Genomic DNA, 23186 nt, shown 5'->3' on the forward strand with positions numbered 1-23186 from the left:
CAGCCACTTCCTGGGCTCAGGCCTTGAAACAAGGAGCAGCCACTGGAACCGCCCAGGTCTGGGGCTCCAGCTGGCATTGGCCAGAGGAGTCAGGGCTCCGGGAGGTCCTGAGCAGGCATGTAATGTGGGTGCCAGGGATCTGAGCCCTGGACAGAATGAGCTCATCCCTGGAGTGAGGGTGAGGAGGGGAGAGAACAGAGAGCTAAGGCTTGAGCAGGTCGCCATTAAGTGGTCAAGAAAAGGGGGAGGGGCTAGCAAAAGAGGAAGATAAGGAACTGGTATAAGGGGATACCACAGCAAGAGGAGGGAGTGACAGAGGAGGGAGTGACAGAGGAGGGAGTGACAGAGGAGGGAGTAACTTGCTGGGTTGACAGTTTGAGGAGGCAGAGGGCTGAGGAGGAGCTTTCAGATTTTGGGACTTAATTTTATCCCTTGCAACTGGGAAAGCAGGCTGGCCCTTCTTCCTCTGACAGAGCAGACAGTATGTGAAGACATTTTCATATTTTATTGAGAGAGGAGTTCCATGGGAGCCCTTGGCTGGCATCATCCCATGACTCTGCAGAAGTCCGGCCACAGAGCCCTCAGCTCTTCCTTGTCATGTCGGCAGCACACATGACTGGGCCAAGCTCCTGGACCACGGCTGCCCCACCCACCCCAAGGGCTCAGAACTCGCAGATCACAAGGCGCTTCTCTTCACAGGGTATGTCATTCCACTTGCCGTTGGTGAAGATCTCCACACAGTCCTCATTGCCGCCCTTGTTGTTGGGCTCCCCGGGGTTCCAGTTGGAATAGACCAGGGTCTTCTCTCCTGGGTAGGTGAACCTGCCCTCCGTCTTGGAGTCAGTCATGCTCAGGAACACAGTACCCTTGTTCTCTACCTCGATCAGCTGTTGCAAGGCCTTGTTCTCAGCTGCAGTGCGTGGGGAGGGCAGCTGCCCCCCGGCCTGGCTGCACACTTGCTGTGCCTCCTGGAAAGGTTTCTGAAAGCCTGCTGTCTTGAAGACCTTCTGGCCAACACCTCGGCCATTGGGGAAGAGCTCCACTAGGAGGAGAGCACAGTCAGGTTAGGGTTCTGGGAGCAGCTGCCAAAGCTCAATGGCTCTGAGAACTTTGTGCTCCAACCAGAGCCCCAGGCCTCCCATATAGGGCCTCAGAGCACCAGGGAGGACAATGGTTAGACCCCAGCTCTGCAGTGTGCTCTGGGAGGTGGATCTGCCTGTCTAGTTACAGGTGAGAACACTGGGCTCAGAGGGGTTAAGTAAGTGGCTCAACTTCATGTGACCATCACATGTAGAGTTGGGGAGTCACCCTTATCTGATCTCACACTAAAGCTGATACGTGCTCTTTCTATATCATCCCATGTTGCATGGCTGAATCGGTTTCCCAGTTACTGGATGGGACTGGGAAGCTTTGGAATCGTGCAGCAAAATGACATCATGCATCTTCTGAGAGCTGAAAAGAAGGAAGGTGGTCCCTCTGACCTCACTGTGGACCCTGCACAACAGCAGGGCATGTGGCATTGACAGGGAGGTCCGTGCCGCGTGTGGATGTGGGAAAGAAGAGGAGAGGGTGGGCCATCTGAGGGCAGCGCTGTGCTAATCTCTGCACTGTGTGCGCCCAGTGCTGGCCTCTAGGTGTGCATGTGGGTGAGGCTGGAGAGCTGGGAGAGAGGACAAGGACAGCTGATGAAAGGGCGAGTCATCTCGGGGCCTGACCACGCTGCTGGCGGCCTCGGGCACCGACTCCCCAGCCCACGGCGGGAGCCCGGCGCAGGCTGCCACCCGCCCGCCGCCCCCGGACCGGACCCACGTGGCAGCAGCAGCAGCTGGGCGGGGCGCGTGCCCTCGCCCGAGGAGATGGAGGAGGAGGCGATCGCCGACACCCCCGGAACGAGACGGAGGATGTGGACTTCCTGCCTGGGCTGGAACTGGTCGATCTACTGGACCCCCAGCAACCAGACTGGCCCCTGGAGCCCGGGCTCAGCTCGCCCTGGGGGGGGGCGGGCTAGGACCGCGCCCTCCATCTTGCCCTGGGTCCTCCATTTTTGGGGCGGCCGCCATGTGCTCAGGAGAGTGCCTTCTTCCCGGAAGCCCAGGCCCCTGCTGGCCACGCCCAGGATTTCTTTAAACTAACCAATGACAATCAAGGGACGTGCGCGCCATAGAGATGACCCGACTCGCGCCTGGCCAATCGGCGGGGCCCACAGTCCCCTCTCCTGCCCTCACTCTACCCCCCTTTAAAACCCCCGGTCCCATCAGGCCTCTCTCTCTCGGCCACTGGAGCTTACCGTTGCATTGGTGAGTGTGGCAGGGGAGCCAAACCCGGGTTTGAAATACATGACTCTTTGCTTTTGCATTGGACTGACTGGCTCCCTGGGGGTCTTGGGAACTTTGAAATCTGGGCACAACACTGAGAGGTGTGCATGGGCGTCAGGGGCAGGAGAGAGTCAGTGCTGGAGAGAGGCCTGTCTGGGAGTCAAAGGGCCAGGTGTTCAGCCCCACTGTGGCCATGACTGTCCAGGTGGACAAGGGAAAGTCACTTCCTTTTTTGGGTTTCCAGTTCCTCATCTCTAAGATGGGAATACAATTTATAAACGCACACCTGTGTGACATTCAACTGAAGCATAGTAACCTCCATCTTGTGTAAAAAAATGCTGTTTGAAATTTTAACCCTGTTATTTTGGCTTCTGTAAATGCATGCTTGCTTAAATAATAAGGAAAAATAAGACTACTCCCATTCCAGAGAGGCCATAAACTATGTATGCCCCAGACAGAGGTGTCAGTGCTGGTGCCAGGGCAGTCCTTGAGATGTGGTCTCATAGCCCTGTCCCAGCACACAGGGCTTCTTTCTCAGAAAGCCCAGAAGTCTCATTTTAAATTTGCAAGACAAAGAGCTGAAAAAGTATCAATAGAGAAGACTTCCACCATGTTGGGGGCCCAGAATTTGAGAGATATATTCTTCTCTGAGCCTGCTAGCACTAGCATAATAATAAGACTACAAATTAATTTGACTTATTGATTAAGGCATCTTCTGATTTACAATATAACATTTGGTGGCCCGTATGGGGAGACAGTGCTTACTAGCACTTTGTCTCAGACGCCAAGGGCTGATGGCCAACCCTGGCCTGGCTGCAGGCCCCTGGGAAGCTCTTCAGGGGAGGCGCCCCCTGGAAAGCTTCCAGAGCCCTGGAGACACTCCTTGGTGGTTCCGGCAGCCAAACCGAAGAGCCTGACATGCCCCTGCATTCTTTCAGAGTAAAAACAAAAGAACAACAACAACAATAAACCTCTGGAGGCGAGTAAATTTGATTAAGTAAATTCTAATTCATTTTCCTGTTTCCTTGTTTGTGTTACTGGTCATTTTGTTACCGAGAAGAAGGACTGGACGCAGTTGTAACTTCTCCAGTAGGTTCTCACCGAGATGTCAGTCCAGAATCCTGTTCTTGGGGCGTGGGTTCAGGGGGGCCCCCACATGTTTCTGTTAGGCCTCCAAGTCTGTTTTTGTTCGGGGAGTTGGGCAGGAATTTGATTAACTGTTTAACTTCCGAAGTGCAGTCTGAGTTCAAACCTGCCTTTGGGGTCAGGGGAGGTGGCTCAGACTGACTGGTATGTAAATGTAAGTGTGAGAGCTGCTTTGTATTGTCCGGTGCTTTTGTGTGCTTTTGTTAACTGTGAGAAATATCTGGCTAAAAACATGAGAGTATTTGTTGATGTCTTTGTCTCTTTGTTTAATTTGTTTGGGGCAAGCCAGCCCTGCTTTGGGGGTGGGGGGGGGGGGGGAAGCCCAGTAGGACTGGACTGTAAAAGAGATTGCAGGATGACATTCTCTCTCTTTTTTTTAAGTATTAGCTCACCAGAGAACTCTTAGCTAGGGAGGTTTCTATCTGTAAAGTAGAGACTTTAATTTGCTCTGCCCTGATTTATGATTTTGCTGTGTTGGGTTAAATTTTAAAATTCTAAGGTTAATTCAAAGGTACAAAATTTGTAAAGATTACAACCCATGCAAGTTTACTATTTGGAAAGAAAAGCGAGAAAAAAAGTGAGTTATAAAGTTAACTATTTGCAAAAAAGTGTAAAGTCATAAAAATCTCAAAGAGAAGTTTAAAACAAAGGGCTAATTTTTTGCTAGCCTGTTAGTTACTGGCTCTTATATCTTCCTGCCAGGAGAAGGGGAGAGGGAGAAAGATAAATACTAAGGGGGAAAAAAGGAGCCAAGTCCTGCTGCCCGGAGGTGAAGGGTGTGGTGGGGGAGTGGAGTGGGTAGACAGACAAAGGGGCTTTTTAGAGAAGCCAGCAAAAAATCAATGAAAATCTATCTCTCCCTACTCTCTTTGCTGATGGCCCCCTTGGTCTCAGCCCACCTACACCCAGGTAACATAGAAGTGCAGAAAAGCTGTTAAAAGAAGTTCAGAATATCTATGCCCATAAAGTAAGAAAGGCAAAAACAGAAAACTAACATGGTATTCACAATTGTAGAACCAGCGGCCTAGGGAAGGGCTGGCCCAGAGGGCCAGAAACAGAAGCTGCAGTAGTAACCTTAGATGTTATCTCTAAGGAAAAATGTAGTAGTTTAAATCCAAGCCTGCGTCTATAATAAATTTCTTAATTAACTTAAAGGCTTTGGAGCATTGCTGGGTTAAATGGCAAACATCTAAATATTTTTTTTTTAAAAAAAAAACAACCAAAAAAAACTAAAACATTAACTGCTAGACAAGTTTTAATTTATCTGCTCTTAGTTTTATTACAGAAGGAAGGTCTCTTATACTTTTTTAAAGGTATATTTTCTTGAAAGCAAAAGTACATTAAAAGTGTGTTCATAAATGTTAATCTAAGAAATGCTGGCTGTTTACTCTTGGATAATTATTAAAAATTAAGGTTTCTAAGGGTAAAGGAACATTTTAAAGAAAAAAAAGGAAAAAAGGTCTACAGGTTGCTAATAGTATGACAGAAAGGAAAGAATATTAGAGTAGAGATACTTAATAGAAGAACATAGAAGAACATAGGTTATGCATTTTTGAAGGACATAGAAAGAAGGTTTAAAGGCTAATTTGAAAGTGTGAAATTTATGAAGGTTGTGTATGTAATACAAAGGAAAAGAGAAATGTTAAAAGGAAATTGATTAAATAATACAGGCCAGTGACCCAACACCCAAGTTGCTGCCCAGTGAGTTATGAGTGTTTTACAACACATAATAAAAGACTTAAGCATTTGGCTTGCTGGTTAAAAGGAGACAAGCAACTGGGCCCTGGGATCTGTAAAAGTGGCCGGGGATGAAGCTGGTCAAGTTTCCCATTTGCAACTGTGCTGCAAGGGTTAAAACTTCAGCACTTCAACTGCAGTTGACAGTGGCCGGCAGAAAACTGCGAAATGGACTTAGATGATACCTGCGTCTTCATGGACATAACTCCAGAGAGACAAGGACAATTTTGCTTTCTGTGGGAAGGTCAAGAATAGACTTTAGTCACCTCCCTGAGATGTTTGTATAGCCCTACCATGTGTCATGTTTGGTAGCAGAAAATGTGGCTACCTGAAGTGGCCACAGTGCCAATATTGTACTTCATTATGTTAATATGTTATATTAACCTTTAATTCTCTTACAGATTTGAATGCAGTTGCCAAAAGGGCGGGTGCCCAAATAGGCAAGTATTTTTCCTGATGGTTTTAATCTCTATTGAAAGACAGTTGGCAGCCTGTGTACTGCCTTGCAGGCCTGTGTGACCATGCCCATGTCAGGGGTGGCGCAAACCTCAACTTTAGGAAAGTGGGGGAGGCCTATTTAGAACAGAATGAGTAACAGCCCACTGTCACATGAATTACAGATCCTGTGAGGTCCTGTGACACGTGAGACCCCGTGGAGGGATAAAGCTCCCTTAGTCCATTCTGAGAGGGCGTGTCACCCCTCCCAAAGACCATATGTAGTTTAAGGACAAGTCAAGTAGGGGGAACACTACTAATGGGACAGCTGTGACTATCTATTTGAATATAGACACATTTTAAATTTCTCCTTGCCATTTAAAGACAGTTACTGTTTTATTATAATACATTTAGAAAAATATTACTCTGAAGATTCCATAAAAAGGACTGGCAAAGAAAATCAGATCTTAAAGCAGGTCAGTATATTTTTTTCCTCATATAATTCCTCTGAAATTTGGCAATTCTTAATAAATAAATCATGGCAATGCATTTCTTTGCATACATTCAATAAGACCAAGTTTCCAAAAGTGGTTTTATTGACCAGAAACTTTGACTGGAGTATCATGTTTTAAAGAGCCCTGTCTGAACTCTGAAGACTTGAAGTCAATAAAAGTGCCACGGAAAAAGCCTGGTATCCTGCTTGGTAGCCCTGAAAATGGATGGTGCTGGAGCGTCAGGCCCATACCCTACCATCGCTGCTGGTTGGTCAGAGTAGAAGGGGGGCAATAAGGGCACCTCTGCATCCCTGTGGGACCCCCACTCACGCTAGGCCGCAAGGAGTAGGAGGTCTACTGAATGGGCCTTAAAGCCTAGGCCATGGGCCTGGGTAGAGCCACTGCAGGTGAGGAATTCACCTAACTCAACAGATACTGTAGGCAGCCTGATGGCAGCTGGATGGCTTGGCTTCCTGGCCCTACGGGGCACATTAAGATTCAATCATGAAATTCCAGCACAGGTAGTCAGTTACCATTCTTGTTGTGTTTATGCAAACTATCAGGCCAAATTGAATACAATAGATAAATTGGTCTTAATTTAGCTCTTTTAATAAACATAAGGGTAATTTTAAGGAGAAAAATTCTATTTCAATAGAAGTTATTAGAACTGAAACGTTTTCTCTCCCTTCCACCAGACCATTTGTTATAACTCTTGCTATTCTAAGTGCTCAATAATACTAAATTATATAATACACTTTGTCTCCACCAGGTCACAAGCCCACCTCCTTCTGTGCCCAGGCCCAGACCCCTCTGACAGACAGCAAGGATCTCTTGGCTCTGAAAAGAAAACTCTGTCCCTCTTCAGCATGGAAGTGGCTAAAAGAGCCCACCGACGTCCATTTTTCCCTAAAAGAATTCAGAGTCAGGATCCCTGAGGTAATATATTTGGCAGTGAGGCAGACATGAGCAGAGCAAGGACGATGGGCCAACTAGCGCTACCAGATGTAACTAAGTCTTTCCACCTCTATGTATATGAAACAAGGGGAATAGCCAACGGGGCTCTCGCCCAAAGTCTCAGCCCCTAGAAAAGGCCAGTAGCCTACTTGTCCAGAAGACTTGACCCCGTTGCATCTAGGTAGCCTGCCTGCCTCCAGGCAGTAGCAGCCGCCACCATACTTGTCAAGGAAGCAGACGAAGTAGCCCGGGAACCTGTCCTAAAACCAGTGGGGCCTCTTCAGATTCTAATGATTCTTCCAGACCATGACCTACCCACCTCACCAGCTTACACGGAACCACACTAAGCTTGCAGAGCTTCTAAGAGATAAGTACGATCTACCCAATCTAGAAAAGCTGTAATCCATAACCAATCTTTACTCAAGTCCTTACAGGCTTTACAGTCCACCCAGAAAGCACTCCAGGAGCACATCTGAGACGCTCTGCCTTTACCAACTTCTGATCCGGTCTGTCTTTTCCACCCTGGTGACTCTGTTTAGATAAAGAAATTGGCCACCCTAGGACTGACTCCTACCTGGAAAGGACCACACACTGCCATCTTGACCACCCCCACAATAGTCAAGGTCGACGGGACTTGATGTGGCTTCATCACACCCAGCTTAAGGCAGCTCAGGCAGAATAGAGAGTCCAGGACTCTTCAGACCCTCTAAAGATTACGCCTGTCCCTCATCCGGGCCCTTAAGAACTGGCTTACTAACTTTATTTGACAGAAAATTAAGATTATAATTCTCAGGGGTCAATTTAACTCCCTCCTTGACAATGACCAACAAGAATCAGTGATTTGGATTGTACATAAAACCAGTGGGGGAATGAAGCATAGTAACCTCCATCTTGTGTAAAAACTGCCGTTTGAAATTTTAACCCTGTTATTTTGGTTTCTGTAAACGCTTGCTTGCTTAAATAATAATGAGAAATAAGAATACTCCCATCCCAGAGAGGCCATAAATTATGCCCCAGACAGAGGTGTCACTGCTGGCAACAGGCCAGGCCTTGAGATATGGTCTCACGGCCCTGTCCCAGCACACAGGACTTCTTTCTCAGAAGGTCCAGCAAGTCTCGTTCCAAATTTGGAAGACAAAGAGCTGAAAAAGTATAAATAGAGAAAAGTTCCACCATGTTGGGGCCCAGAATTTGACAGAGATATTCTTCTCTGAGCCCACTAGCGCTAGCATAATAATAAAAGACTACAAAATAATTTGGCTTATTGATTAAGGCATCTTCTATTTTAGAATATAACAAAACTATCTCTTCTCATTCCATCTCAGTTTCCATCCCTTTGTTTTGTGTGTTTATGTGTGTGCTTTAATATATTTTTATTGATTTCAGAGAGGAAGGGAGAGGGAGAGAGAGATAGAAACATCAATGATGACAGAGAGTCACTGATTGGCTGTCTCCTGCATGCCCCCTACTGGGGATCAAGCCCACAGACCAGGCACATGCGCTGACCAAGAATCAAACCATGATCTCCTGGTTCATAGGCTGTCTCTCATCCACTGGGCCACGCTGGCCGGGCACATTTTCCGTCCCTTTGACTTCTGGGTCTGTGCATAGAAGCCTTCAGGGCTCCTAAGAGGGCTGTGCTCCAGCCCCAAAGGACTGTTGAGGAGCCCAGGCTGCACCCTGATTCACTGTGACCCTTCCACAAGGGCTCAGGGGCCAGACTCTTCACAGGCTCAGGAGGGCACCTGGAGCAGCCCTGGACAGGAGTTCATCTGCCATTCACTACATGCACCCAGATGGGTCTGTGTGTGCATACATGAATATGGCCACGTGACCATTTGAAGGTATATGGGAGCACTGAAGGCCCACCTGGTGTGTGTGAATATGAGTGAGTGCGTGTGGGTGTAGATGATGTGAGGTGAGTGATGGCATGTGTGTAATACACACACGTGTATCAGGTGTATACCATGAATTTTCCTTTGTTTGCATCAGTGTGCATGTGAGGGAGTGAGCACACATGCATGTTTGTGGAGAGAGGGAGACATACCAAATGCTTGAAACCTCACCCTTGGTATGTGGGTACTTAGTGATTTTAGGTACGTAGGAGCCAACTCCATGTCTAACCCCTGTGTGCTTTCCTCTGTCAGAAACTCCTCTTTGGATCAATGATATTTGCTGAATGATTTGAGCTCAAAGCTGACATGGGGAAAGCAGGGAGGAGGAGGGCAAATTAGGGACTGAGGTGGAGATGCCACAGGCACAGGCACTGGGCTGTGCTCCTGGAGGCCTCTGACTCCTCAGCAACCAAGCTAGGGGAGAGTCTCCACTATGAACACCCAGGGAGGAGCAGGAGAGCCCAGCACTGGGCAGAGCCCAGAGGCAGCCTGCCCCCTGCCAGACCCAGGGCCTGTCTCAGGTGATACTCTCAATGGCCACATGCCAAGGTCAGACCCTCACAGCCTTGAATGCAAGCACAGCTTCCCAGCCCCAACTCTCAGGACAGTGTCTGCAGTCGCTGCTGCTGTGGGATGGGCAGCTACATCTTGAGTGGTTTGCAGAACTAGCCCCATAGAGATAAGAAATGCATCCTGGGTAGTGGGGTATCCAGGGACCAGCACAGGTTGCAGGAGGGAAGGTCTGAACTGCACTGGGCTTGGGGCATTGATCTGGCTCGGGTCACAGGTGGCTGTGATGGTGGGGGCTGGAGCTGGTAGCCTTGACCATGCTGGCGCCAGCCCACTGAGCTGGTGTAAGGGCCATGCCCTGCTCCGTGTCCCTGGCATCTACTTCCAGCTCCTGGAACATGTGGCTGCCCTGTTCTGCTCCACACTTACCTGAGCCCCAGGTCTTGCCCCAGTCCCAGGTCCAGCTCATCATCCAAACCCACCACCATCCTAGAGCCCCCAATCCTAGAACCAGGCCTGCCTCAGGCCCGGCCAACTCCAAACCCAAACACAGACCCCGCCTGGGGCCTGCCCTTGGTGACTGGCTCAGGTTCAGGTCCAGGTCCAGAACTCACCTTTCTTATACTGAAGGAAGGCTGCCTGAAGTTGTCCTACCTGCCCCTGCAAGGCCTCCACCTGCTGCCTCAGAGCAGCGATGTCTGCAGGAGAGAGAGGCCCAGTGAAGACCAGTCCCTCACAGCCAGGGATTGGCTCAGAGTCGGGGTCCCAAGGGAAGGTGCTCAGTGACAGGCTTTCCTGGGGGAGGGTTAAGGGGCTGGACCCCAGGAAGCCCACAGCCGCTGACACAGCTGGCCCTGCTGCCCACAGGTCCCTGAGGCTCTGTTGTGAGCATGCTGTACCCTGAGCAGGTGCTGGCACCCGACTAACTCTGATCCAGATGGCATTTCACAGCAAATTCTGAGAGTCTGAGAGCACATTCCTGGGGGTCGGGGGGAGTAGAGGGGGGAATTGCATGTCCCTCAAGCACTCCCCATCCCTGGGTTATTTGGTGCTCACAGCTCTCTGATGAACTGAGAGAGAGCTGAGCTGTCCCAGTGATCAGGTGGAAGCTGCTCAGGCTGGCCCTCCCCCGAGAACTGGGTCTAAGCCAGAGCCTCATCTTCCTACCTTCAGCCTGACAGCCTTTCCCAGTTTCACACACCCCCACCTCCCACAATGGCCTGACCACTGAGCTAGAGGGCCCTCCTCCCTCTGCACCCTGGTGGGGTGCCCAGAGCCAGGGGAGGCGACCTTACCTGAAAGCCCACTCTCTCCCTTTGGTCCTCTCTCCCCAGGAACACCTCTGTCCCCCTTCAGTCCTGGGGGGCCCCTGGCTCCTGGAGGTCCCTGTGGGCCTGAAGGTCCTGCAAGTCCTGAGATCAGACAAGAAGAGGAGGGTGAGCTCAGCACACATTTTCCCCCATTTCCCCCCTCCCGGCATATGGGCTGTGCTATTGTCCAGCAATACACCCTCCCACATACAGTCTGTCCCATAGCCAGCCACGCACCCTCTCTGCACACTACTGTCCCATCACCCCGCACCCGGCCTTCCCAGGATGCAGACTGTCCCTTCTGTTCACAGCACACTCTCCCCAGTTACAGAGCTCAAGCCCAGCGAGGCACCTCCTTGCACAGACTCCCCGAGGCCCAGTGTTGCAGCTCTGAGCTGGCGGGAGATGGGGGAGGGACAGGCATCTGCAGCTTCAGGTGGACACAGGAGGACCAAAGGCCCGCCCAGCTTTTCCCATCACTCACCTGATTCCCCTGTACGCCCAGGGGCTCCACGCTCACCAGGGGCGCCATTTTCTCCTCTGAAACCTGGGGGGCCTCTTGGCCCTACAGAGCCCTGCACACCTGAGGCACCCACTTCTCCTGAGGAAGGAACAGATTGAGACAAAGGCTGCTGAGAGTGTGTGCAGCCTGGATTATTTCCTCAGCTCCACATGGAGAAGGAGAACTGGGGGGCTGTGCACCCCCTGTCTGGGCTCCTCCAGATGTGCGGGTGTGGGGGGCAGGGCTGGCAGTAAGGCCTGCCAGTGGTGATGGCCTGGCTTCCCTTGCACACTGAATATCGTTAGGTCACATCATGGGTTGCCACTATCACTCTTCCCTCTCCCTTCCGGACCTCCACCCACCAACCTCCTACCTTTGGGCCCAGGCTCTCCTTTGGGGCCTGGTTCACCTTGTGGTCCCACATTCCCCTGCATTCCTGAGGGACCCTCTGGTCCAGCCGGCCCGGGCACACCTGGTGGTCCCGGAGGTCCTGCAAAAAGGATCAGCCAGTCAGTGCACTGAGTCTTCTCAGAAGGGGGAGAGGGTGAGAAGGTGAGAGCAGTCATAGAGGTCAGAGAACATCACCATCCTACAGATGCCGCCCAGCAGTATTACCGCCTTCCCTGCATGAACACAGCACCACCCGCAGGGCACCCTCCTTCCTGGGATGGCTATGTGCATCTTCCTGCATGGCCTAGTGGCAGGCATTGCAGTCCACGCCCACTGCTCACCACGTGGCCCCGAGTCTCCCTTTGGTCCAGGTTCTCCAGCAGGACCGTTGTCCCCTTTGGGCCCAACTGGGCCAGCAGGTCCAGGCATCCCCATGGGCCCTGGAGCTCCTGGTGAACCTGCAGCAGCAGAAGAAATGGGCATAAACCTGGCCCTGGGCCTAGGAGGAGCAGCACCTGCGGGTCAACCCCTGCATTCTTACAGGTTCCTCAGGTGTGGACATTCCACCTCCACACTCCTCAGTCCAGTGGTGACCCAGGAGACGGGTTTGCACATCCCCATTTCACAGGTGAGGAACCAGGCCTGCCAGAGCTGGTGTGGGGGTCAAGCCAAGAACTGTCTGATTTCCATATAGTGTACCCTCCATGCCCTGAGGCTGAAGATTTACAGTAGGGGATCAGGATCATGGACTCCTTGTTTTCCCCTTCCTAGGATCAAACTTTATTTATTTATTTATTGCTTAAAGTATTACAAAGAGTATTACATGTCTCCTTTTTTCCCCCCCGCCCTTGACAATCCCCTGGCCTCCCCTACCCCCCAGTGTCTTATGTCCATTGGTTATGCTTATATGCATGCATACAAGTCCTTTGGTTGATCTCTTACCCACCCCCCTCCTGCCCTCCCACCCTCCCCGGCCTTCCTGCTGTAGTTTGACAGTCTGTTCGAGGCAGCTCTGCTTCTGTATCTGTTTTTGTTCATAAGTTTATAATGGTCTTTATTATCCAGAAATGAGTGAGATCATGTGGTATTTTTCCTTCAATGACTGGCTTATTTCACTTAGCATAATGCTCTCCAGTTCCATCCATGCTGTTGCAAATGGTAAGAGTTCCTTCTTTTTTATAGCAGCATAGTATTCCATCGTGTAGATGTACCACAGTTTTCTAATCCATTCATCTACTGATGGGCACTTAGGCTGTTTCCAGATCTTAGCTATGGTGAATTGTGCTGCTTTGAACATAGGGGTGCATATATCCTTTCTGATTGGTGTTTCTGGTTTCCTGGGATATATTCCTAGAAGTGGGATCACAGGGTCAAATGGGAGTTCCATTTGTAGTTTTTTGAGGAAACTCCATACTGTCTTCCATAGTGGCTGCACCAGTCTGCATTCCCACCAGCAGTGCACAAGTGTTCCTTTTTCTCCACATCCTCTCCTGCACTTGTCATTTGTTGATTTGTTGATGATAGCCAGTCTGACAGGTGTGAGATGGTACCTCATTGTTGTTTTGATTTGCATCTCTCGGATGATTAGTGACTTTGAGCATGTTTTCATTTGTCTCTTGACTTTCTGAATGTCCTCTTTTGAAAGGTGTCTATTTAGATCCTTTGCCCATTTTTTGATTGGATTGTTTATCTTCCTTTTGTTAAGTTGTATGAGTTCCCTATAAATTTTGGAGATTAGGCCCTTATCAGATATGACATTGGCAAATATGTTTTCCCACGAAGTGGGTTTTCTTGTTGTTTTGTTGTAGGATCAAACTTTATATCAGAAATGATCCCTGACATAAGTCACCAGGGAAATGCAAATCAAACCCACGAGATATCATCTCTCCCCTCCTAGAATGGCGACTATAAGAAACATAAAAGCTCACAAGTGTTGGTGAGGATGAGGAGAAGAAAAACCCTTGTGCACTGTGGTGGGATTGTAAGTTGGTACAGCCACTATGGAGACCAATATGGAGTTTCCTTAAGACATTAAAAAGATAATTTTTTAAAAAAAGTATGATCCAGGAAATACCACATCTGGGTTTTATCCAGAGGAAATAAAACATTATTTTGAAAAGATGTCTGTACCCTCATGTTCATTGCAACATTTTTTACAGTAGCCAAGAGGTGGAAACAACCTAATAGTGTCCCTAATGGATGAATGGATAACAATGTCACACACACACACTCTGGAATATTATTCAGCCATAAAAAAATCCTACCATTTGCCACAACATGAATGGATCTTGAAGGAATTATGCTAAGTGCCATCAGTCATACAAATTAAGACAGATACAGTATGATCTCAGTTATATCTGGATTCTAAGAAACAAAACAAAGAACCTGAACTCATAAATGCAGAGATCAGATTATTGGTGGTTGCATAAGATGGGAGCTGGGTGGTGGGTAAAACCGGTAAAGGTCAAAAGCTGCAAATGTCCAGGTATAAAATGCTAGAGGCCTGGTGCATGGAATTCATGCACTGGGGGGTGTGGGGGTCCCTCAGCCCAACCTGTATCCTCTCCAATCTGGGAGTCCTCTCCAATCTGAGAGCTTTTGTCTGTCTTTGCAATCATATGAGCGAATTGTCTGAGACCCCAACTCAGTTTGGTTTGGTGCTCACAGATTAATAGAGGCATTTTCTTTTTCTTTGCTTCATTGGTGGAGATTTCCTGGAAGCTTTAGGATATCTTCCCTTTAATTTTTCCTAGACACTCTGATTTTACTTATAGCTCTCACCTTTGCCTTCCCTCCATCCCCCACCGCAACAGTAACTTGCTCCAGGCTCACTTTGCTCTAGGGCAGCGGTTCTCAACCTGTGGGTTGCGACCCCTTTGGGGGCTGAACGACCCTTTCACAGGGGTTGCCTAAGACCATCAGAAAGCACATATATAATTACATATTGTTTTTGTGATTAATCACTATGTTTTAATTATGTTCAACTTGTAACAATGAAATTGGGTGTCACCACAACATGAGGAACTGTATTAAAAAGTCACAGCATTAGGAAGGTTGAGAACCGCTGCTCTAGTGTCTAGGACAGTGGTCGGCAAACTCATTAGTCAACAGAGCCAAATATCAACAGTACAACGATTGAAATTTCTTTTGAGAGCCAGATTTTTAAAACTCAAACTATATAAGTAGGTACATTGTTATTAACTTAATTAGGGTACTCCTAAGGCTTAGGAAGAGCCACACTCAAGGGGCCAAAGAGCAGCATGTGGCTCGCGAGCTGCAGTTTGCCAACCACTGGTCTAAGAGATCTGTCTGCCACCAGAACTACTATTCCTAGCATTCCTGGTGCTCCTTGCACTCTGTGCTTCTGCTTTTGGTCCTGGGGCTGCCATCAGAACTATTATTTCCAGAATTCCTGGTGTTCCCCTACTCTTGGTTTTCCCTTCCTGCTCTGTCTCTGTCCCATGGCCTCCCACTCTGCCAAGTCCTCCAAGCTGCCAGCTCTCCCTCTCTGCTCTCCGTCTGGTGGCTTGGGGAGCCAAGTTCCCCAAGCCGCTGCACTCTCTGCCGGCTTTCCTAGACTGCTCTCCACCCGGTGGCTTGTGGGGAGTGTCCGAGGTAGCCACATCACCCCAAGCTGCCAGCTCTCCCATTCTGCTCTCCGCCCAGTGCCTGTGTATGCAAATAAACTTGCCATCTTTGTCAGGTTAATTTCTATTCTCACTCCTGATTGGCTGTTGTGTGTAGCAGAGGGATAGTCAATTTACATGTTTCTCTTTATTATATACTAGAGGCCCGGTGCACAAAAATTTGTGCACTCGGGGGGGGGGGGAGGGGGGGTCCCTCAGCCTGACCTGTGCCCTCTAGCAGTCTGGGACCCCTCGGGAGATAACGACCTGCTGGCTTAGGCCTGCTCCCGGGTGGCAGAGGGCAGGCCCAATCCCTAGGTGCAGCCCCTGGTCGGGCTCAGAGCAGGGCTGATTGGGGAGTTGGGGCGCCGCCCCCTGTCACACTCAAGGCAGGGTCGATGGGGAGGTTGTGGAGCAACCCCCTGTCACACACAGAGCAGGGCCCATCAGGGGGGTTGGGGCTCTGTACCCTGTCACCCACAGAGCAGGGCGGATCAGGGGGTTGGGGCGCCGCCACTCTCACACTCAGGGCAGGGCCGATGGGGAGGTTATGGCTCTACCCCGTCACACACAGAGCAGGGCCCGTGGGGGGGGGGGGAGCTCCCCCCTATCAGGCACAGAGCAGGGTGGATAGGGAGGTTGAGGCCCCGCCCCCTGTCACACACAGAGCCGCAGGGCGATCAGGGGGTTTGGGTGCTGCCCCCTGTCATGCTGATTCCAGTGCCGGGAGGCCTCACGGCTCCGCTGATCCCGGTTCCGGGAGGCATATTACCCTTTTACTATATAGGGTAGAGGCCTGGTGCACGGGTGGGGCCGGCTGGTTTGCCCTGAAGGGTGTTCTGGATCAGGGTGGGGGTCCCCACTGGGGTGCCTGGCCAGTCTGGGTGAGGGGCTGAGGGCTGTTTTCAGGCTGGGGGTGACTGAACTCCCAAACGCTCCTTTTTTCCTTTTTTTTTTTTTTTTTTTTTTTAATTCTGGGCCAGCTTTAGCTTTGAGGCTTGGCTCCAGCTCTTAGGCCTCCGGCTGAAAGTAGGTTTCTGGCCTTTGCTTACAATGTTGCGAATCTGCTGGCTGAAGTTGGGCGTATTTGTTACAGAGTTTCTTAAACTGCCCGCTCAGAGGCCTGCAGCCACAGGCGGGGAACGTTGGTTTCCTCCGTCACTGAGGCAACCAAGCCTCATGTTAGTTTCAAGCTGCCTGGCTGCCGGCCGCCATCTTGGCTGACAGTTAATTTGCATAACTCGCTGATTAGCCAATGAAAAGGGTATCGGTCGTACGCCAATTACCATGTTTCTCTTTTATTAGATAGGATCATGAGCTCCTTTTCCTCCTCTCCATAGTGCATTTAGGTAAATCCTTTTGATGAGGCCTGAGTGTGGGGCCACAGAGCCTCATCTTTGCCCACCTCTCAGGCAGTAGAATTTAGTTAGATATTTCACACTCTGCACAGAAATCATTCAACCACAATGAACAATTGTAAGTGCCACAGCTTGGTTCTAGAGGGCCACAAATACCAGTCATTTACCCACGATTTGCTCATTCTTGGGGTGAGAGGAATCAGAAGATCCTAGGGGAGGAATCCTGACAGCTAGGGAGGGGGAATAACACCTCCGGGCTCAGGGCAGCCTGTCATTTGCCAACTGGTAACGAGGTGCTCTAGGTGGACTGAATGTCTAGGGGACTTCTCCCCAAGGAGGTGGGTTTCCATTTCCAGGGCTTCCACAGCAGAACATCCAGAGTTGCTGAGTTGGTTGCAATTCCAGTGCCCACCCATGCCCACCAGGACAAGCCCATGGTCCCAGCTCTACCTGGATCCCCCTTCTCGCCTCGGGGGCCCTCTTTCCCATCTTGTCCATCACGACCAGGCAGGCCATTCTCCACAGGGCTACACATGACCAGGGTGCAGCCATCAATCAAAGGTTTCTGGGGAAGGGTCGTCACTTCTGTTCCCCATGACCTTGGAGGCTGTGTGAGCAGGACCAGCATGGAGAGGAGAAGCAGGGCCTTCAGTGGTGGACAGAAAGAGAAAGGACATGCTCTTGGTTCCAGGACACAGGTTAGTGCTTAGCCCACCTCCTGGACGTGAGAGAGGCATTTTCTTACCGCCTCGCCCCTTCTGTGGGATCAGGAGCAGCAGGACTCCGAAAGCAATTTAGGACAAGGAGGCCATACAGTTTGGCCTGGGAGGGCATGAGTTACCCAGCTGAACTCTGACATGGTTATAAGCAACATCTACCTCTTCTCAGATGCCCTGTTTTGTCCCTTCCGTTTTACACTGTGATCAGTACGTCTAAGATGTGAACTCCTCACTGAGGCCACCTGTCACATCAGGAAGGACTCATGAAGTGCCTTTGTGCAGGACAGTTCCCCACTTTGAACCTCCTTCTCCCTGTCTGTATCAGTAAGATGGCTGGGCAGACCCATTTCCTGTTGAAAAGGGAATTTTCGGGGTAAGATAGGACAGGTTTAGGAAATATTAGAAATTTTGGAAATTAGGGGAACCATGGAGGAAGCACAGGGCTGCAGAGCAGAAGAAGGTATATTTCCATAGAATGGTGGAGCTGGAAAGCTGCAACAGGTATATTTCCATACAATGAGGAAGCTGGGAACAGCAAAAGGTCGATATCTACAAAATAAAGAGGCAAAAGAAGAAAGCCAAAAGGGGATAGGAAAAGAATAAGGAAGGAGGGTGGGGGGGGGGACCTCACATATCCCATGTAAGGTTCAACCTTTGAGCTCAGGAGTTACTATAGCAACCAGTCTAAGGAAATTGTGACCAATCATAGGGGCTATCAAGGCACCAGGATCTGCAGCCTTTATAAACCATAGGGGAACGGAACTCCCTCCCCACATGGGTATCTATTCTATGGGACTCTTTCCCTCTTCCCATGTGGGAGTCTGTACTTGTTCTTCAATAAATTTCCACCTTTGCCATACCACTTTCTGTCCGTGGATTCATTCTTCTATCCCAGCGGACAAATTTTCTGGGTTCCAGTCCAAAATTTTCATATCAGATGGTGCAATGGCCAGAAATGTCTCCATAAGTCAGGCAACCCTCTTCACGTCGAATGGTGAGTAGCCACGGATTCTGTCTCTGTTCTGTCTCTCGTATGATTTTGGAGGCTGACAGATGCCTGCCAGTCACTTAAACTTGGCTGCTGTCTAAAAAGCGGGCATCTCTCTCTTTCTCTCTCTCTCTCTGTTCCTTTCTGGATGTGTTCTCCATGGCCAAAACCAAAGTGGGCATGGGTCAATCAAGTAAAAGCCACTAGGGTGACTGCCGCTAGAAGAAGAAGCCTCCCATGGAAGGATGAAATGGTGCCGGGTCGGCCTAGAGCGATAGGGCCCGCCAGTCACAAGTCAAAGCCCTGCCATCGACTAAATGAGTGCTTGGTTCCCTGCCCAGCTCCGAAGATCAAAGAGATAATTCTCCCTCCAGTAGGGATTCTCACATGTTCTTACGTGAGTAAGAGCCACAGCGGAGGTGCTGGGAGCGAATCTCTCCCTGGCGTGTAGACCACCTCATTAGCGTTTTAACAACGCATGTAATTTAATTCTGACCCGTCCAGGGGATGCATACAAGGGTTGGTCACCCAGCATCCCAGATCCTCACAGTTGTCGTAAACAGCTGGGAGAGAAACTGAGACACAGTTCCAAAAGCAGCACATTTCTGACCCACTACATATGTCCACTCCCCTGGCCCAGATCCCAAACAGGTTTTAATTGGAGAATCATCTGCCTTTTTCTTCTGCTTTCTATCTCAGTCAGGTCAAATAGTACCCACCCATGACCACTGCCTCCGTGGTCCAGGACCCACTAAGCTTAAAATACTAAGCCTCCATTGGTGCAGGTCTTTATAGTAAGGGTCCTGGGAAAATTTTCTAGGCAAGAGTTAAGAAAGGAAGAGCCAGCTAACTGTTTTCCATCCCTATAGAAGTTTTTAGCCTTGCAGAGAATTAAGCATTACCACCAAACATAGCTGTTCAGTTATCCCACTAATTAGTAGGTAACTTGTTTCTCGCCTTCATTGTGATTCTGTAAAATGGTCGGACACTCTCGGGAGCATTCTTAAAAGTCTCATTTTCACCAGATTTTAGTTCCCAGTCCATTTGAAATTTGGAAAGGTGAGTCATTTCTCATAAATTAAGGAATGTGTCTTGGACTTTCTATACCAGTGATGGCAAACCTTTTGAGCTCGGCGTGTCAGCATTTTGAAAAACCCTAACTTAACTCTGGTGCCATGTCATATAGAAATTTTTTAGTATTTGCAACCATAGTAAAACAAAGATTTATATTTTGGTATTTATTTTATATATTTAAATGCCATTTAACAAAGAAAAATCAATCAAAAAAATGAATTCGCGTGTCACCTCTGACACGCGTGTCATAGGTTCACCATCACTGTTCTATACCCATGTAGAGGGAAAGGCTAGTTCAAGGAGAGGCGCCCCACCCGACTTTGGGTGGCCCTTGGCCGGAGCCCCAACTCTTTATGGATGCTATAGAATAGCCCTGAGACAGTTTTCTTTGGAAAATGGTGAAAATGACATAAGGGGAATGCGAGGCAATCAGCTAAGCCACATGGCCAAAAATTGTCCATTGGAAAACGCTAAGGTTCTGGGGAGGGCCAGTCCCAAACCCGGGACGAGAGACATTGCTTTTAATGGAGTGCTTTGCAGAGTATCTGTGGATTGTGTGTACTTGTAAATATTGTGTATGGGAGTGTTTATATTAATGTTTCATGTTCATGTTTGAATTCGTCTGTTTAAAGATAGGGAACGTCCCAATCTGCCGGGGCTCAGCTGCTGTGGCCAGGAGGAACACGTGGCAGGGTTTGAATCTTGAGAGTCTCTTTGCTGTGATGTACCTTAGTTACTGATTGCCGGCTTGGTTTGCTCGTCGCCGTCTTTATGAAGACAGAAAGCTCTCTGTCTCTGCTCCGTGTAGGCTTTGTGTCGCTCAGAGCCCAAGGTTGTTCTGCTAGGTTAACATTTTAAGATTCTGAAGCGAATTTGAAAGTGTAAATTTGTGAAGGTTGCATATATGTTAACCCAGGGAAGTTTAAGTAAAGACCACCAGCTAAAGTTGTATGATTGTCTTCCCCACCTGGGGTGAAGCAGGAAAATGAAAAAGAGCCCTTTTACTCAGAAACTAAGCGGCTTTTGGTTCCAAAGGGGGCGGCCCTTAGAAAAGGGGGGGGCACGGGGGGGGGATTGGTAAAGCCCCACCCAGCATCATGCCCATTAAAACATCCTGTAGGCAGCATTGGCAGTAACGGGGGAACTGGTGGTCAAAGCCTGCCTGTGAAGTCACAACCCCCGCCCCCCGCCCCCAGGCCCTTAGGGGCATGGCAGCGAGGTGGCAAGGGGATGGACAGACAATAGGCGTGTCCTCCCAGCATTTTCTCTGACATTCGAAGTATATCATATAAAAATTTAATGGCCAGATTGAAAATAATTAATTCTGTGGTCAAGACCAAATCTTTAATGTTAAAAACCGGTTTAAGTTGTAATAATCTTTCAATTGGGTATATTTGACAGCTTTTCCAAATGTACTATTTCAAGAATTTAACTGACAGATTTTGTGACACCCCGAGGGCCCTGGGGTGATGCAACAAGATTTCTTTTCTCTCCCTAAAAAGAAATATATTTGAACTAAATTAGACCAATGCAATATACTTGAAGTTGCATGAGGAAACTCTGCCAAATAAATTTAATAGCAATGTTCTATTTAAATACATATACTTTGAATGTCATAAAGGTTTTAGTCTACTTCAGAAACAACTTACACAGATTCAAAGCCAAGTTCAAACAGGAAACTCAGTCAGGGAAGGAGAGCAAGCGTGATAATTCTCTGTGTCTGCCAGTGACATTCTGGGGTTTAACATTTCTCCTATTAGGATTTATAAATTGTTTTCAATGCTTTAATGTGCCGTCTGCAGTAAACCATGTGCCACATGTTACATACAAATAGATTGTTGTACTAGAAAGTAGTTGTCTCAGAATATTATGAAACAAAGGTTTTATCAATTGCATTTTAAACAAATCTAGAACCATGCCACTTTTGGATTTTGTCATTGGACAGCCATTGCCTTACTTTGGTGCATTTAAGTCTTTAGAAAACTCTGACTTACTGTAAATTGCAGGCTTCTAAGCAGGTCATAGTTGAACTAAAAGGTATTTTAAACCTTTAGGAGATTGCAGCACCTCTTTCTCATAAAAACTAGGAAGGTGTGCCTTTGTAATTCCCTGCAAAATCAACTAGCATGTCCCTCTCCCAGCAGGGGAGCAACCAAGTTGGTTGTCCAGTTTAAAGGAAGATGACATTTTTTAAGTTTGAAAATGAAACAGCAGAAATTAAGGGTCAGTAGAAACTAAAAGTTAAGCCAGTGAGCAGGAAGTTTCAAATATAAAATCAGGCAGAGGATAAATCCTTTAATGATGGGGGGCATACAAGGGGTGGGGGCCGGAGTTGTTTATGCTTTACTTGGATCACTGGATATTGGCCAAACCAGGGTTCAGGTGCCGTAGAACTCTCTTAAGTCCTCATCCTAGAGTAGACCCCTCGGAAATTGAGGTCAGCGGGCACTCTAATCCACCCAGTTCAGTGGGTAATTCAAACATTACAGTCATTCAGGTCCTTTTTAATTACAGACAAAGGACCTGGACCATAACACGGGGTATACACGTTTCCACGGGAGGCCAGTGGATGGCCTCTGCGTGAGCTCGGGTCATCACTGCGGTGGTCAGTACGACTAGTCCACCCGGCCACCTTGTTCAAGGTCGTGTGTGGGCAAGGAACCCCTCACTCCTAATTTGAGAGTGGGGACTCCCTCGAGCCTTGGCCAGGTGGGGGACGCCTCATGGGCAGGGACACCTTTCCTAAGCCTGGAATGTTCACTCAGGCCCTTTTTCTGTGCATTCTTTTTTTTCTAAGCTTTTTTCAAAGGACCTGGAATATTCACCAGGCCCTTTTCTTTCTAAAGCACAGCGGATACAGGACCTGGAATGTTCACTCAAGCCCTTTTAAACATCCTTGAGCACATCTTTTTCTTTTTCTTTCAGATAGGAATTGTGTTTTCTACACCACAAAAAGACAGTCCATTAGGATGTATCCTCAAGAATTGGGATAAGTTTGACCCACAGACCTTAAGAAGAAAGTGCCTGATTTTTTTTTTTCTGCACTCAGGTTCGGCCTCAATACCGACTAGCAAATGGGGAGAGTTGGCCTTCAGAGGGAAGCCTCAAGTATAACACCATCCTACAATTAGATTTTTTCTGTAGAAAAAAATAGGAAATGGTTGAAACCGGTTTGGCTCAGTGGATAGAGCATCGGCCTGCGGACTGAAAGGTCCCGGGTTCGATTCCGGTCAAGGGCATGTACCTGGGTTGCGGGCACATCCCAGTGGGGGATGTGCAGGAGGCGGCTGATCGATGTTTCTCTCTCATCGATGTTTCTGACTCTCTGTATCTCTCCCTTCCTCTCTGTAAAAAATCAATAAAAATATGTTTAAAAAAAAATAGGAAATGGTCAGAAGTCCCATATGTCCAAACTTTCTTTACCCTAAGGGACAGGCCAAATTTATATTAAAAATGTAAAGTAAAATCCCTCACTCCTGGCAATAACAACCCAAAGTCCACCGAGGGAGAAGGCGGGCGCCCAGGGCTGAGCCAACCTCAGCTTGCCCCAAGACAGATGAAGGATCTGGCCATACTTTAGCCCAGATCCCCTTTTCACCTCGGGACATGAGACAAATTAAAAGTGACCTAGGAAAGTTCTCAGAAGACCCTGACAGATATATTGAAGTCTTCCAAAACCTCATTCAAGTATTTGATCTCTCATATAGCAACATCATGCTCATATTAAACCTGA

At 48.6% G+C, this 23186-nt stretch overlaps 1 protein-coding gene across 3 annotated transcripts in view; it reads right to left on the reverse strand.

Annotated features, from left to right (window-relative positions):
- Positions 1 to 486: 486 nt before the first annotated feature.
- Positions 487 to 23186, reverse strand: part of LOC132214775 (pulmonary surfactant-associated protein D-like) — a 69577-nt gene continuing 46877 nt past the window's right edge. For 2 of the 3 annotated variants that reach the window (XM_059662206.1, XM_059662205.1), the window contains exons 2-8: positions 17123 to 17318; positions 12030 to 12146; positions 11672 to 11788; positions 11281 to 11397; positions 10782 to 10898; positions 10101 to 10184; positions 487 to 1042 (exon numbers count right to left, since the gene is read on the reverse strand). In XM_059662206.1, coding sequence (XP_059518189.1) covers positions 663 to 1042; positions 10101 to 10184; positions 10782 to 10898; positions 11281 to 11397; positions 11672 to 11788; positions 12030 to 12146; positions 17123 to 17318 — 1128 coding nt within the window. In that variant the 3' untranslated portion in view covers positions 487 to 662. The remainder of the gene's footprint in view (positions 1043 to 10100; positions 10185 to 10781; positions 10899 to 11280; positions 11398 to 11671; positions 11789 to 12029; positions 12147 to 17122; positions 17319 to 23186) is intronic. The other variant, XM_059662207.1, reaches the window with a different exon arrangement.

Source organism: Myotis daubentonii, chromosome 13, assembly GCF_963259705.1.
Source record: "Myotis daubentonii chromosome 13, mMyoDau2.1, whole genome shotgun sequence".
In the NCBI taxonomy this organism is placed as follows: Eukaryota; Metazoa; Chordata; class Mammalia; order Chiroptera; family Vespertilionidae; genus Myotis; species Myotis daubentonii.